The 13,944-nt window shown below is 45.0% G+C and overlaps 1 protein-coding gene across 12 annotated transcripts in view; it reads right to left on the reverse strand.

Annotated features, from left to right (window-relative positions):
* The window catches only part of TARBP1 (tRNA guanosine 2 -O-methyltransferase TARBP1), a 76,811-nt gene that overhangs the window by 12,869 nt on the left and 49,998 nt on the right, over positions 1-13,944 (reverse strand). For 10 of the 12 annotated variants that reach the window (XR_011381509.2, XM_089312284.1, XM_089312285.1 and 7 more), the window contains 4 exons: positions 12,215-12,335; positions 8,746-8,856; positions 5,203-5,352; positions 976-1,062 (listed from right to left, as the gene is read on the reverse strand). Coding sequence is in view for 9 of the 12 variants with exons in the window: in XM_089312284.1 (XP_089168410.1) it covers positions 976-1,062; positions 5,203-5,352; positions 8,746-8,856; positions 12,215-12,335 (469 nt within the window). In the remaining 3 variants the exon portion in view is untranslated. Of the gene's footprint in view, positions 1-975; positions 1,063-5,202; positions 5,353-8,745; positions 8,857-12,214; positions 12,336-13,944 lie in introns of those variants that run through there. The other 2 variants (XR_016219709.1, XM_089312286.1) reach the window with 1 other exon arrangement.

A 13,944-nucleotide genomic window follows, 5' to 3' on the forward strand; every position in this document is an offset into this window, starting at 1 on the left:
CAACTACTCTGTCAGGCCATCTACTTTGAAATGGATAGTGCCTGCTCTGTGTTAGCTTTCTCTTCCCTGTACATATGGAAAACAGAAAGATAACATTTGAGGTTATGTGCTGCCAGTTAGAGCTTTCTAGATCTTACTGGAAGGTGTGAGCATGTTTCCCCTAACACGATGCCACCTGGCTGGTAGACACAGTAAGATGCCACCAATTTAAGATGCTACCATTTTAGAGGTTAAAAAGTGGTGGGGAGGAGCATTTGCCGCACAACTGATAAAACAGCTTAATAAAAATATACTGCTGTTTAATACCAACACGTTTTGAAAAATTCAAGGAAACCTTTTTTGCCTTACATTTTTATGTTACTTTCTACACTTAACAACACTTCTTATTTCACATATTAAGTTCTCTCCTAGAATTTATAAAGGTATCAGTAGGTTCTTCTCTGTAGATTGAATAGAGGATCCTGCTCTCAATCTTTACTGGCAAGTTCTCCTAAACTGTTGCCATAGTGATCAACCAGAATTAGCTAAGATTTCTTCTTATCTATGTTGATAATCACTAGGGAAACTGCTATGCACTCCAAATGATGACAGTCATTGGCTATTAACCTCAATTCCCCAGTACCCTTCCATTCTCTGACCCTAGTTTCTTTGCATTAGCATCTGTTAAACAACTACCATTCAGTCAAGGAATGCAATAAATGAAATCCTATCTAAGGAAGCCTGAGCAAGTAATAATGTGAAATTAAGAATCACGTATATCAATAATAATTACCCACTAACATGTCTATGATTTTGATATGTCTTCAGGCACACCTCACAGTGTGAGTGGGTAACACCTTATTGTGTATTTGTGTCTAATGCATGTACATTAGAGGAGCAGTGGAAGGGAAGGGGAGAAAATGCAAAAAAGGGTACAAATAAATAAAATTCATTTTTGATAGTGTAGTTTAAACTCTTCTTACAATTTAAACTCACCTTTTCTGGAATATTCTGAGTAATGACATCCAAATGTGTCAAAACTGATAAAAATGTACAAATGCTGGTTTTAAATTTATCTTCACCCTGAAAAAAAAGAATCAGAAAAACAAAAATGTTCACGCAAGGCACCGTGCTAGACTCTCTGAGGGTGCGGGTGGGAGGTGGCTCTTTGCTGAAGCAGCCTGTGCACTGGGAGGGGACACAGGACTGAGAGGAAAGCAACTTCCTGGAGACAAACACCAAAGTGTGCAGATAACACAAAGCACTACACAACCCAACAACACGTGTAGAACGGGAATGCTGGAGCCAAGGGCCCACTGAGTTCAGAAGTGGCCGGGACTCTGAGAGGGACTAGGCTGGAGAAGGGACAGGCGAAAAGGGGTAGGAAGGAGGCAGAACAGTTGGAAATGAGTAAGACAAACAAAGAAGAGAGGCAAGAGGAATGCAAAGGAAGGAGGAGGTGACCAGGAAAGCTGGGCAAAGGAGTGAGAGGGCAAGGCTCAGTTAATCGGCACTGTATTAAAGAAGACCTGAAACAGCCACAGTGAAAAGCTAGGTAAGAGCATCAAATTGGAATCTGGAAAACTTCCCTACGTCAGTGATTGGGAACACTGCATTGTATGAGTGCTAATAAGCTGAGGGAAGCCAGGCAGATGGGAAGGAGACTACAGGCAGGAAGAACAGCTCGGAAGTCTCTCCAAGAGGTGCATCCAAGGGGGTGATGGATTCCTTTCTTTACCAAGCAGTTACTTGATGTCTTCCCTGGGACAGGTATTAGGGAAACAAGAGAAAGCAACAAGAGACAAGGTTCTTGCTCTCACGGAATTTAGAATCTGGGAGGAAGGAAAAGCAAAAACGCAATCAGATAAAAATTCTGATTGTAAGAAGTACCATTTACATGCTACAAAAAACTTAAAATGAGAAGATCCTAATGCTGCTTTAGGAGTGGCATATGAACCCAGATCAGAAGGGAGAGACTGCTAGAGAAGGAGAAGGAAGACCATTTCGGGAAGAGGGCACAGCTTGTGCCTGGCCTGAGCACAAGAGGCTAATGAGGAAAGATGGCAAGGGCCAGCGCAGTGCCTGGTGCTGCCAGCCGCCCGCAGTGAGCCCGGCCCCCACACTCACGCCCTGCTCAGGCTCCGCCCACACCGGGAGGGCTGGTCCCGAGATCTGCTTTGGCCAGTGAGACCTTCACAAGCATGATGCAACCAGAGGCTGGATGGACAGCTGCACTCCAGGCTGGGACCTCTGGAACGCTCATTCTTGCAACCCCGAGCGACCAATACAGAAGTCTGATTACGCTCTTGCAAACTTGGAGCAAGAGGGACGCTGGCTACCAGAGCACTTGCGGTCACTACAGCTAAAGAGACAAATACGTGAGTGGTGCAGCTATCTGGTAGCTGAAGCCCCAAGAGACATCACATGGCATTTCTTCGTGTGTCTTGGAACAGGCTCAAAGGGATGGATCCTCATTTTCCCCACCTCTCTGCCACCAGCAAGAAAGCTCCTGACCTGGTTCCAAAGACCCCCAATTCTGAATCGAAACCCTGCTTGCAAGTGGCTATGGCGGGGGCACTGCTGTGATGGCACCAGGTGTCTGGTGGGGTGAGGTCCCCTGTGGCTGCGCCCAGGAAGCTGTGGCGCCACCTTCATTCCCGTAAGCGTCCCCGCCTGACCCTGTAGCCTCCCTAGCTTTCTGTAAGCTGCCTAAACCCCTCCACGGCTACGTTCTTTTTTGTTTTAACTTTTGGTTGATGCCATCAGCCAAAGTTTCCTTTGCTCACAACTGAAAACTCTCGGCCCCAGAAAAAAAAATCAGAGATTTGAAGAGAACATACAAGGCCTACGGCAAACTGAGAGGATGAGCTAGGTGGAAACACTTGGCAGAACTGCTGGCACCGCTGCTGACCCGTGGCCTCGCAAGTCTTAGAGGCCCACTGGGAGCTTCTGGGGCAGGGTTTCTCCGCCGAGAGCAGGCGAAAACCGGAGTAATAAGGCAACGGATGTGAGGAGCAAGCAAGGAAAAATGATGCAATTTTTTTAATTACACAGTCCAGAAAAAGGAGAAAAGCCAGAGGAGGCACCTTAGAACCATGGAGGGAAACGCAGCTTTTGAACGAAAGCTTTGTCATGTCTTCGTAGAGTGACAGAGTACTTAAATCTTTGGTTCCTTCGTGAGTAAGATGTGCACACTCCAATCGCTCTGCCAGCATTCCTGTGAGGATACTGTGCTCGCTGTACACCGTGATCTCCAGGCTCCAAGCTAGGAGACTGGGGGCGTGGAGGAGAGGGGAAAGGGGCAGCAGCGTTTGCAGTGACTACGGGGAGGGCTTGTAGGTGGACAAAGACGCGGGGGATCCAGCAGGCGCTAGAGTCTACACAGCAACGGGGCCGGAGAAAGAAAGGCACAGGACTACGTAATGAGTCTTCAAGTAAAGCCGCGGGTAAGCGCTGAGAGGAAGAAGGGAAGCACGCAACGGCAATGGAGCAGTCATCAGCCTACAGGATGGGGCTGCAGACAGAGGCGCAGCCACCAGCTACAGAGAAGGCAATGGCCAGTGTGAAAAGCTACTGTGACAGAGAGGCAGGGGAGGAAAAGGAAATGGCTGTGCAGCTGAAGACGCCCATTAGGATACCCCTGCTGCGAATGCAGAGGGCCCCAGGGGCTTGTGGAAGGCAAACCCTCATCTGCAGGGTTAACGGTAAAGAGAGGTCAACACCCAACCATGGCTGGGGGTTAGGGGGACAACGGGGAAGAATTCAGAGCGAGCAAAGCCCCAAAGGAAATACCAATAAGGACGCAGGGACAAATGTGGAAAGGGGAATAGTGATTTCCTCACCTTGAAACAGAAAGGAAGAAGCAGGGTACTGAGCAAAGTACCTCCATGCTCCACTTTCCAACAAAATAGGTAACTTATTAAGCAAGGAAAGGACATATTCGAGAATGAAAAGGCATTCAAGGCTAGGATTTCAAATTGGTTTTTAGAAATAAGACATTATTTGTCAGGAAGCCAGATTATAAAATTCATCACTAATCTTAATTCCTTAAAATCTGGAGGTTGATACAGCACAGCAGTTTCAGCAGCTGCCTGCAACACTAGCATTCCATATCAGAGGTTTGAGTCCCAGCTCCTCCGCTTCTGATCCAGCTCCCCTAATGGGCCTGGGAAGGCAGCAGAGGACTGCGCAAGTGCTTAGGCCCCTGCACCTACGTGGGAACGCCGCATGAGAGCTCCAACTCCTGGACCTAGCCATCATGGCCATCTGGAGGGTACACAAGCAGAGGGAAGAGTCTCTGCCTCCCTCTCTGCCTTTCAAATCAATAAATAATTCTTTTTTTAAAAAAATATTTATTGTATTTATTTGAAAGACAGAGTTACAGAGAGAGGTCAAGACAGAGAGAGAGGTCTTCCACCTGCTGGTTCACTCCCCAGATGGCCGCAACAGCTGGAGCTGTGCCGATCTGAAGCCAAGAGCCAGGAGCCTCCTCTGGGTCTCCCACGTGGGTACAGGGGCCCAAGGACCTGGGCCATCTTCCACTGCTTTCCCAGGCGATAGCAGAGAGCTGGATTGGAAGAGGAGCAGCTGGGACTAGAACTGGCGCCCATATGGGATGCCAGCACTTCAGGCCAGGGCTTTAACCTGCTGTGCCACATGCTGGCCCCAATAAATAATTCTTTAAAAAAATTATATTCAAGCTATAAGAAATTCTGGAAGGGGTGAGGTTAGGAAATGGGTGCAATACAGATGAAACAAGAATGGAAACAAGCTGGTATCTGTTGCACTGGTTGACAGGGGCTCCTTCTGTTCTCTCCACTTTGGTTGTTCTTCAAACTTTCCTAACTGAAAAGGTTTTTTCTTTTTTTTTGGTAAGAAATGCACTGAATTATTCATTGTTATTTCTAAGATCAAACAAAGACACAGCTTGGTAAAAAGAAGATAGAAGTCTTCTATTTCTGCCCTTCTTAATAACAAAGCCTTTCCTATCTTTTGTTTATTGGAACAGAACAGCTCTCAAATAAATGCTATGATTGATATACTCAAGACGAACGCCAGGGATGTCTGTCTTCTGAATCGACTCATGTTTTGCAAAACAATGTAAATGTCAATGCATTTTGGTAACTGAGAACCAAAAACAACTACTAAAATGAAACCAATCACCAGCACAGTCAAAACCATTTCCTAATTAAAAAAAATATGAAAAAAATCTCTGTTACTTACACAAGACAAACAATCCCAGAACTTTGGAAGAAACTGAGGGAATTTATGAAGAATCAATATAATAATCCATTCTATAAAGTATTTTATGGATGCTTGATTGTTGACGAAACCAGCCTGGAAAATCTTGTCAATAATTCCGTTCAAGAAATTCTGAGAAAAATAAATTTTACAAATTAAACTATTATGAGATGGTAATTAAATTTAATATAATAGTCCCCATTCAAAAAAGACTAAGGTTTCATCCTAAGCAATGTATTGAATCTACAGCCCTCTGGGCACAGCTCCTAAAACAATCTGATGATGAAGCTCTTCCCTTATTAAGAACTTCCCGATTTGCACATCAATTTGACCATCAGAAAAGCTGAATAATTTCTCCAGAGTCACAGACCTATTAAAATCATGGACCTACTAAGTGGCACAACCCAGATGCACACCAAGATGTGCCGAGATGCCAGGACTAACCCCGGCACTGAGTCCCAGAGAGGGAGGTCTCGGGCCGCGTATACTCCTTTCAGACGGCGGGTCCTCCTGCCTTCAGTCACTCCACCCACCACTTCCTCTGCTGCTTCCTGGCTAAGACCCTGAGCTCCAAAACCACTCCTTCCCTTCCCACCTTTCTCTCAGAACCATGCTTCTCCCTGGGTAACTGAACACATCCACCTACACGAGCCTACAAAAATAATAATGTTTATTACTCTTGCTTATATTTACATTAAAGGAGAAAAGCCCATCTTACAAGATTTCCTGATCAATAGAAAAAGAGCAGAAGAGCTCACTTGTAGCCCAGGGACAGTGTTGAAGAGTGCAGCGTGAGCTCTGGCATAAGACTTGGTCTTAATCTACTTCTACCACTCACTGGCTGTGCCCCTTTGTGTCAAAACGGAATATTTATGGCCTGCCTTGGAAGACTACTACAAAGGTGAAATGAAACCATAATATATAACAATGTAAGGCTCTTAAAGAAGCAGGTTTTGTGATGCAGTGGGCTCAGCTGCCCCTTGGGGTGCCTGAATCCCATTACCACCATGCCAGTTTGAATCCCAGCCATCAGCTCCCTGCTGATGCACCTGAGAAGCAGCAGATAACGGCTCAAGTGCATGGGCCCCTGCCACCCACGTGGGAGACAGCAATAGAGTTCTTGGCTCCTGGCTTCAGCCTTAGCTATTGCAGCCACTTAGGCAGTGAACCAGCAGATGGAAGATCGCTCTGTCACTCTGCCTTTCAAATAAATAAATAAATCTCCAAGACACTTAGTGGTGCCTATTCCCTAACAGGCAAGGGAGCTTTCTTCTTTCACAGCCCACACGCCCTCCAATATCATACCTCTACAGTCTCAACAAACAAAGTGCTCAGTAATCCAGCGAGGCATTTCTGAAATGTTTCTTTTTTTGAATGCACTTTTATGTTCAATGACATACAACACCAACAAATCAAATCATATTCAAAGGCCTCGGATACGGAGCAGCGGACCCGACCACCCACTCATGAGCACCACTCCCCACATAAGCAATTCTTTGAGCTGCCATGAAAACTTTGAAAAGTTCGTGAAAAATGGGTTACAGATAAATAATATAAACTTAGTATCTCAACATGACCTCCATCAGGGTCCACTTTTTATAAACAATGACGTCAGCCATTAAGTCCATCCCTAAAAGAAGGGTCCTGGGAATTGGACCCTTTTGATATTATTAACTGCAGACAAACGGGTGCTCTCTGCAGATGTTCTGACGATCAGCAAAGAGTGGATCAAGACTACAAGGTGCACGCCCAGTGATTTCCCGCGGAATTCCCACAGAACTGCCCCTGCCTGATGGGAGGAACGCGCAGGAATATTGTTGTGGTGGGGAAGGACTCTCTAGTGAAGCTTTCCTGTGCGTTTTTCTGCTAAAGCTTTGGCTGCATTTCTCAAAACAATCTCCTCATTAGCAGAAGTTACCATTCTAGAAAGTCAACAAGCAAAATCCCCTGAGCATCTAAAATACTGTCGCCGTGACCTCTGCTCTCAATGGGCCCGTCTGTGCCTGACTGGACCACTCTTGCTAACCACTGCTTTAGGAAGACACCTTGCATTTCCTTTGAATATCCAAATATCTCATGTGGATACCTATACACACTTGCACTGTGACTGAACTACTCATCTCTCACAAATACAAGACTTTATAAACTTGTAATTTAAAGAGCCACCAATTACGTTTTTTTTAATTAAAACTCTCTTAGGTATTTAAAAGAAAGCACAGAGGACAGTAGCAACCTTAAAGTCTGAAGGGATTATTTTGCATTCAAAAATGTTTTCAAAAGTTGAATGAGTCATATACCATCACTTTCTCCGAATGGCGGTGTATTTTCTGAACAGGAATATGAAGCAAAGCAGACAGCCCACCCAGCTCTCCCTTGTGTCCCCAGGGAAGAGTTAACTGGATAAAGACCCTCTGCCATGATGGCAGGGATCTTGGACTTTGCTTCATTGGTTTACATGGCCACGCTACTCTATGAAACTATGGGCAAGAAAGCCTGCAACAGAACATGAGACCTCCTCCCAAATGATGCTGTTTGCCAGGTTTCTAAGTACAGATGAAGAGTACAGGCCTTGCATTTCTAATCAAATAGCATCTGATAATTTAAATAGTTTCAATGTCATGGGCCCAGTGTTGTGGCATAGTGTGTGCAGCTCCAGCATCCCATATGGGTGCCAGTTGGAGTCCCGGCTGCTCCATTTTTGACCCAGCTCCCCGGTAATGCACTTGGGAAAGCAGTAGAAGATGGCCCAAGTGCTTGGGCCCCTGCACCCACATAGGAGACCCAGAAGAAGCTCCTGGCTCCTGGTCCAGTTCTGACAGTTGTAGCCACTTGGGGAGTGAACCAGTGGATGGAAGCTCACACGTTTTCTCTCTCTCTCTCTGTAACTTTGCCTTTCAAATAAAATAAATCTCAAAATAAAGGTCATATTAAAATTTTGAAAGGGAAAAATATTTGTTGGGGCCATGTAAACCAACTTCCAATTTGTTTCTACAATACCTAATTGCCTTACTATTCTTTCTATTGCCAAAAAAAAATTAATAACTTCCACTTGATGCTCTTAAGTATATATATATATTTTTTTGGGACAGGCAGAGATAGTGAGAGAGAGAGAGACAGAGAGAGAGAAAGGTCTTTCTTTCCATTGGTTCATCCCCCAAATGGCCGCTACCGCTGGTGCGCTGCGCTGATCAGAAGCCAGGAGCCAGGTGCTTCTCCTGGTCTCCCATGCAGGTACAGGGCCCAAGCACTTGGGCCATCCTCCACTGCCTTCCCGGGTCACAGCAGAGAGCTGGCCTGGAAGAGGGGCAACCGGGACAGAATCCGGCGCCCCAACCGGGACTAGAACCTGGGGTGCCGGCGCCACAGGTGGAGGATTAGCCTTGTGAGCCGAGGCACTGGCCACTTAAGTATAAATTTTAAGTAGACTACTTTCTCAGCTTTAGAAAAGCACAGGACAGTTGCTACAAAATATCTACTAACGGGAGACAATAGGCTGAAAAGGTACCAATACGATAAACATCCTACCTGATCAAACCTGGGGAAGAGCACGAGCAGCGTCTGCCATATTCGGTTCTTCACTCTGTGCTGCAGAGAATTCACACAGCAGCGAGCTCTGGACTTGGACACCAACTCATCCTGGAGGGGAAGGGGTGAGGAGCAGTGCTAAGTTACCTGCTGAGGCTGTGATGGACAGAAATGAAATCAAAGGCGACTTCAAATGTACAAGCTTTAAGTGGGGCACAGAGGCCTTTTGTCCCACCAAAAGTAGTTAGGATAAGAATGGCAAGCGATAACATTTTAAAATCTCCTTTCAAAACACCGAATTTGGTTGCTTTTGTTTAGTTTTTTGGCTTTTAAAATAAGGGAAGGACCGTGAAACTGGAGCAATGGGGTGATAGGAGCGAGGAGAGGCAGAGATATCCGACAGATATTACTACGCACCAACTTAGGCACTTCTCATGTTACATCCCCGGTCCTATTCACCTTTGAATAACGGAGTCTGTGATCTGATACAAATGTCACTGACACAGGAGCCATCCCAGGAAATGGACAGCACAATGCAGTCTCTAGTTGCAGACAAAGGCTGCCACGCAGCTCTTCCTGGCTTTTTAATGGATTATGCTGTCCAAATTCAGCCACATGCAATGTTTACTTTTGTGACTGTAACTAATAGTGTTCTAGCTGCCAAGCCAAGATAGCATAGAAGAGTGAGTTTAAAACATCTGAAACTGTATTCAAGGTGAACAGGTAAGTCATCCAGCACCTCCAGAGCCATTTTCATCTAAGGCAGATAAAAAACATCTCTGTGACTTTACTTCTTCCATAATCTCAGGCTATAAATGTCAGTGTGCAGAAAATTTCACAACCATAGCTAAATCCACATAGATTCTAATGGCTCCTGCCAACGATTGAATCTCATAACCTCCCTCCTCTATTACCATTTCTTGGGGGAAATTTTCTTTTGATACAGGCCCTTTTTAGGTTTTGTGTACTGCTCAGCCTCCTTCCACCTAAACACAGAATCCTTGGGCAGATCACTCATGCATTCAGACGCAGTATCCTCATGCCAATCAACCTGCATTAAGGCCTCACCGAGTCACTCTCCTCACTTAGAAGTGGTACAATTCCCTTCTCAGCTCGAAGGCTTCCCTCTCAACATGCTCTTTTATTCAGAAAGAGCTTTCTTCTCCCCACTAGTCTATCAACTCTCTCCTAGGTTGGCGAGCCTCTTGAGCCAACCTGCACCCCAAGAATAATCTCCACAATATCATCAAAGGCACAGTCCAATCTTTCTACTACAACCTCAAAGCTGTTTGCAGATTCCCTGCTTCTGAAGCAGCCCTGGGGTTTTAAATCCTCTGACCCCTTTTTTCAAGTTGCCAGGCATGAAGTGAAGAAAGAGAGAATCACCTGCCCCCACTGACTTCATTAAAAATATGTATTCCAGCGGTAACTGGGCCCGTATTACTGCTAGACCACTGGTTCCAAACTCTGCCGCGCTTCAGAATCACCCACAGGCTTGACGAAGCACAGGCTTCTGATGCAGTCGGCGGGTGGGGCCTGGGAGCATGCAGTTCTCACAGCTCCCAGCTGATGCCACTGTCCTAGGCAGACACTTGCAGGTCTGAGCTTTCCAAAGCAGCTACACCACTTCCTATCCCACCACCAATGTATGAGGGTTCCAACTTCCCTGTCTCCTCACCAATGCTTGCCATTTTCAGTTGTTTTTTTTTTTTTTAATAACGATCCTACTAAAGAAATCTGCCTACATGATTATTACCAGCCTCTCCAATGTTGTCATTTTCTCCTCCCTACCGGTCATTTCCTCCAACATACTAACATGCTCTGATTATGTCCTATCTTTAAAAACCCCCTCCTTGGTGTGGGTGTGGTGGCACAGTGAGTTAAGCCATACATGCAATGACTAGCATTCCCTATCAGAGTGCCGGTTTGAGTCCCACCTACTCCGCTTCCTATCTGGCTTCCTGCTCACGCGCCTGGGAAGGCAGAGCAAGGTGGCCCAAGCAAATAAACAAATACATGTTTTAAAAAGCAGCAGCAGCAGCGCCTTCTTTAACCCCATGCCTGCCCCCTCCAGGCACCACCCCATTTACTCCTCCCCTTGGATAGCAAGTGTGCAAGAGTGCCTACCCTCACTGTCTCTGCTAGCCCAGCTCACTTCTCAGCCAGTTTCTGTTTCAGTGCTCATCCCTGCCGGGTCACTGAAACGCCTTTGTCAGGTGACCTGTGACGGCCGAGCCAGCAGCCCACGGGCAGCCTCCCGTCCTCCACCCAACACTCTGCTCACTCGCTCCTGACAGTGTCTTCCCACCTCCCAGAGAGCTCACCCAGAGCTCAACCCAAACATCACCCTGGAGCGGAGATCCTCCCCAGCCCCCTGTCTGAAGAGCTAAAAAATACATCACAACACATGTTTTTGGTTTTGATGAAATACCCTGCTCTGATCACTTTAAATCTATTCTCCTTTAGGAAACCGACACAGAACTCTTTCCTCTGGGATGTCTCCCCTGACTCCTGCAGTGAAGAGGCAGCAAGTGTCAACAAGAAATGCTTTCTGCGTCTCACATGATAAATCCAGTCTGCTACTTGCAGGAGACAAACGGGTCCTGTTTTAACACAGGTGGCCTAGGGGTTCCGCAGTCCCCCAGGTGGCCCAGCCAAGGCTAGAAAGCAGAGCGTGTCAGCGTCCAATTCTACATGTCATTCAAAGAACAGAAGGGAATGGAGCATCGCACTTTCTCTCCCCAAATATATTCGGTCCATTCATCAGAGCCTGTAATGTTCATTTCTAAACAATTCAGCAGGCCCAAGGAACTCTAGTTGGATTATTTTTATCTGAATAAGAAATTGTCCTCAATCTTGGATAAACATCACAAACCTGTACCTAGAAAAGATAATAGATTACATTAGAAGCAAATCCTCAGGTAATCCTTCATGACTCTCAAGGCACAGCCATCAGCTCTTCACCTCTTGCCATTTTCTAAATTTTGCCTTTTGCCTCTCATTTCTTTCATAAAACAGTGCATGGATATAGCACTCGAAACATAACAGGTTTTGACTGGTACTGGAAAATACACAGGATGAAGTTTAAACCGTGTAAGAAAAACATTACTGTTCTCTAAAATCAAACCTAACTTGGACAATTGCTAACCAATACTTAACTAAAAATATAGAACTTAAACTTCATGCTTTCTCCTGATAAAAAATAGTTAGAAATAAAAATGCATGTAATTGCTACAATGTACATGATTGAGGCTACTGTGAAAGTGATCTGTGACTATTGGTGCATTCTGTTGAAATTTAGAAACAGTTTGCTGATCTTGTTTTAATTATTTTTTACCTGGTGTTTTCAGACTGTCTATTTTGAATTAAAATTTATTACATCACTACAAAACATACTATAGCATTATAAATACTGGACTCTGACTTGTTAAAAACAAAAATAATTTAAAGTAAAATAAAGTACATTTACTTTATCTAACAGCTTGACTGCAAGATCTTCCAAAAACAACTTATGGGATACATTTGAGCCATCTAATAAACACAGGAATTTGATTGCACAAATTCTCACATAATGGTCTTCTCTTTTAGCACTGAAAGATATAAAATGGTAAACTATGTTAATTGTGAAAGTAGAAAAACACATCAAATATTAGTTTCAAAATATCATAACAAATATCAAAACCTCCCCAAGTTTTCTAAGATTAAGTAGGTTCATATTCAACGACAATACATTTTGTCTCAGGATATGCAGCAGGAGATAACAGATGGATACATCAAAAGGAGAACCTGGACAGAAAGTAATCGTGAGCACAAATTCACGCAGACTGCTGGAAAAACAGCGCGAGTGCATGTGCTACTGATCCTGGGCTGATAAGGACAAAACCGGGCACAGCTCATGGAGGCACTACTCCCAAAAGAGGACCAAAGACACTGTCCAGTTGGGCAAGAACATGCTTCAACTCAATGGAGTGCCTTCACCACGAACCATAAATGCACACTGCCACATGAGGCCCAACTCAGCAGGCACCGTGTGCTCCCAGCACCCCGGCACTTTTAGAATCCAAAGGTGGAAAGGAAAGCTACAGAAAACCAGTAGTAAGTATTCCCACATTGCATTACAACTGTTAGAAGGTGAACAGATGCTATTTAGCTTAACAGCTTATCTAGTGAAATCAAAATATGTGGCAACCATGAACCAGAAAAGTCATTCTTATTGCTACATTAAAACAGCCAAGAAAACAAAAAATACATTCAATGAACAGGGGTTGGCGCTGTGGCATTGCAGGTAAAGCCACTGCCTGCAGTGCCAGCATCACATGTGGGTGCCAGTTCAAGTTCCAGCTGCTCCACTTCCAATCTGCTCTCTGCTATGGCCTGGGAAAGCAGTGGAAGATGGACCAAGTCCTTGGGCCCCTGCACTCACATGGGAGACCTGGAAGAAGCTCCTGGCTCCTGGCTTCAGATTGGCCCAGCTTTGGCCATTGTGGACATTTGGGGAGTGAACCAGCACATGAAAGACATCTCTCTCTCTCTGACTCTCCCTTTCTCTGTTTATAAATCTGTCTCTCAAATAAAATAAATAAAATCTTTAAAAAAAACAACAATGAAAATAATGTGTATATTTAATGAAGACTGTCAGAGGATTTAAAACTCAGCTAGGACACTCAGAATAATAAGTACGTGGTGATAATGATGCCAAATAATGATCTGTTGTCCTAAAGTCTAAGATCACAGCGAGTCATTCAACACTAGTTTTATCTTCTATAAATACCGGGGGCTGGGCGGGGGGGTGGGGGGGACGACAGTGTCAGGCACTGTGGCCCTGTATCCCATAGCAGAGTGTTGGTTTGAGTCACAGCTATTCCACTAATGCACCTGCAAAAGCTGCAGATGATGGCCTAAGTACTTGAGTTCCTGCCACCCATGTGGGAGACTGGATGGAGCTCCTGGTTCCTGGCTTCAGCCAAGCCCAGCCCCAGCTGTTGCGGGAATTTGGGGAGTGAACCAACAGATGGAAGACTGTTGTCTCTCTCCATCTCTCTCTGCCTTTCAAATAAATAAATCTTTAGAAAAAAATAAATATACACACAAATTGTTGAAACCGATGAGAAAAAAATAAAACATTAAAAAAGCTATTTGGCAAGCACCAAAAAAATAAAATAGTTTAGAAGTTAGATAGTAACAGTCTTATCTCAGAAA

Source organism: Oryctolagus cuniculus, chromosome 13 (genome assembly GCF_051225735.1).
Source record: "Oryctolagus cuniculus isolate XC-2025 breed Fujian yellow rabbit chromosome 13, ASM5122573v1, whole genome shotgun sequence".
NCBI lineage: Eukaryota > Metazoa > Chordata > Mammalia > Lagomorpha > Leporidae > Oryctolagus > Oryctolagus cuniculus.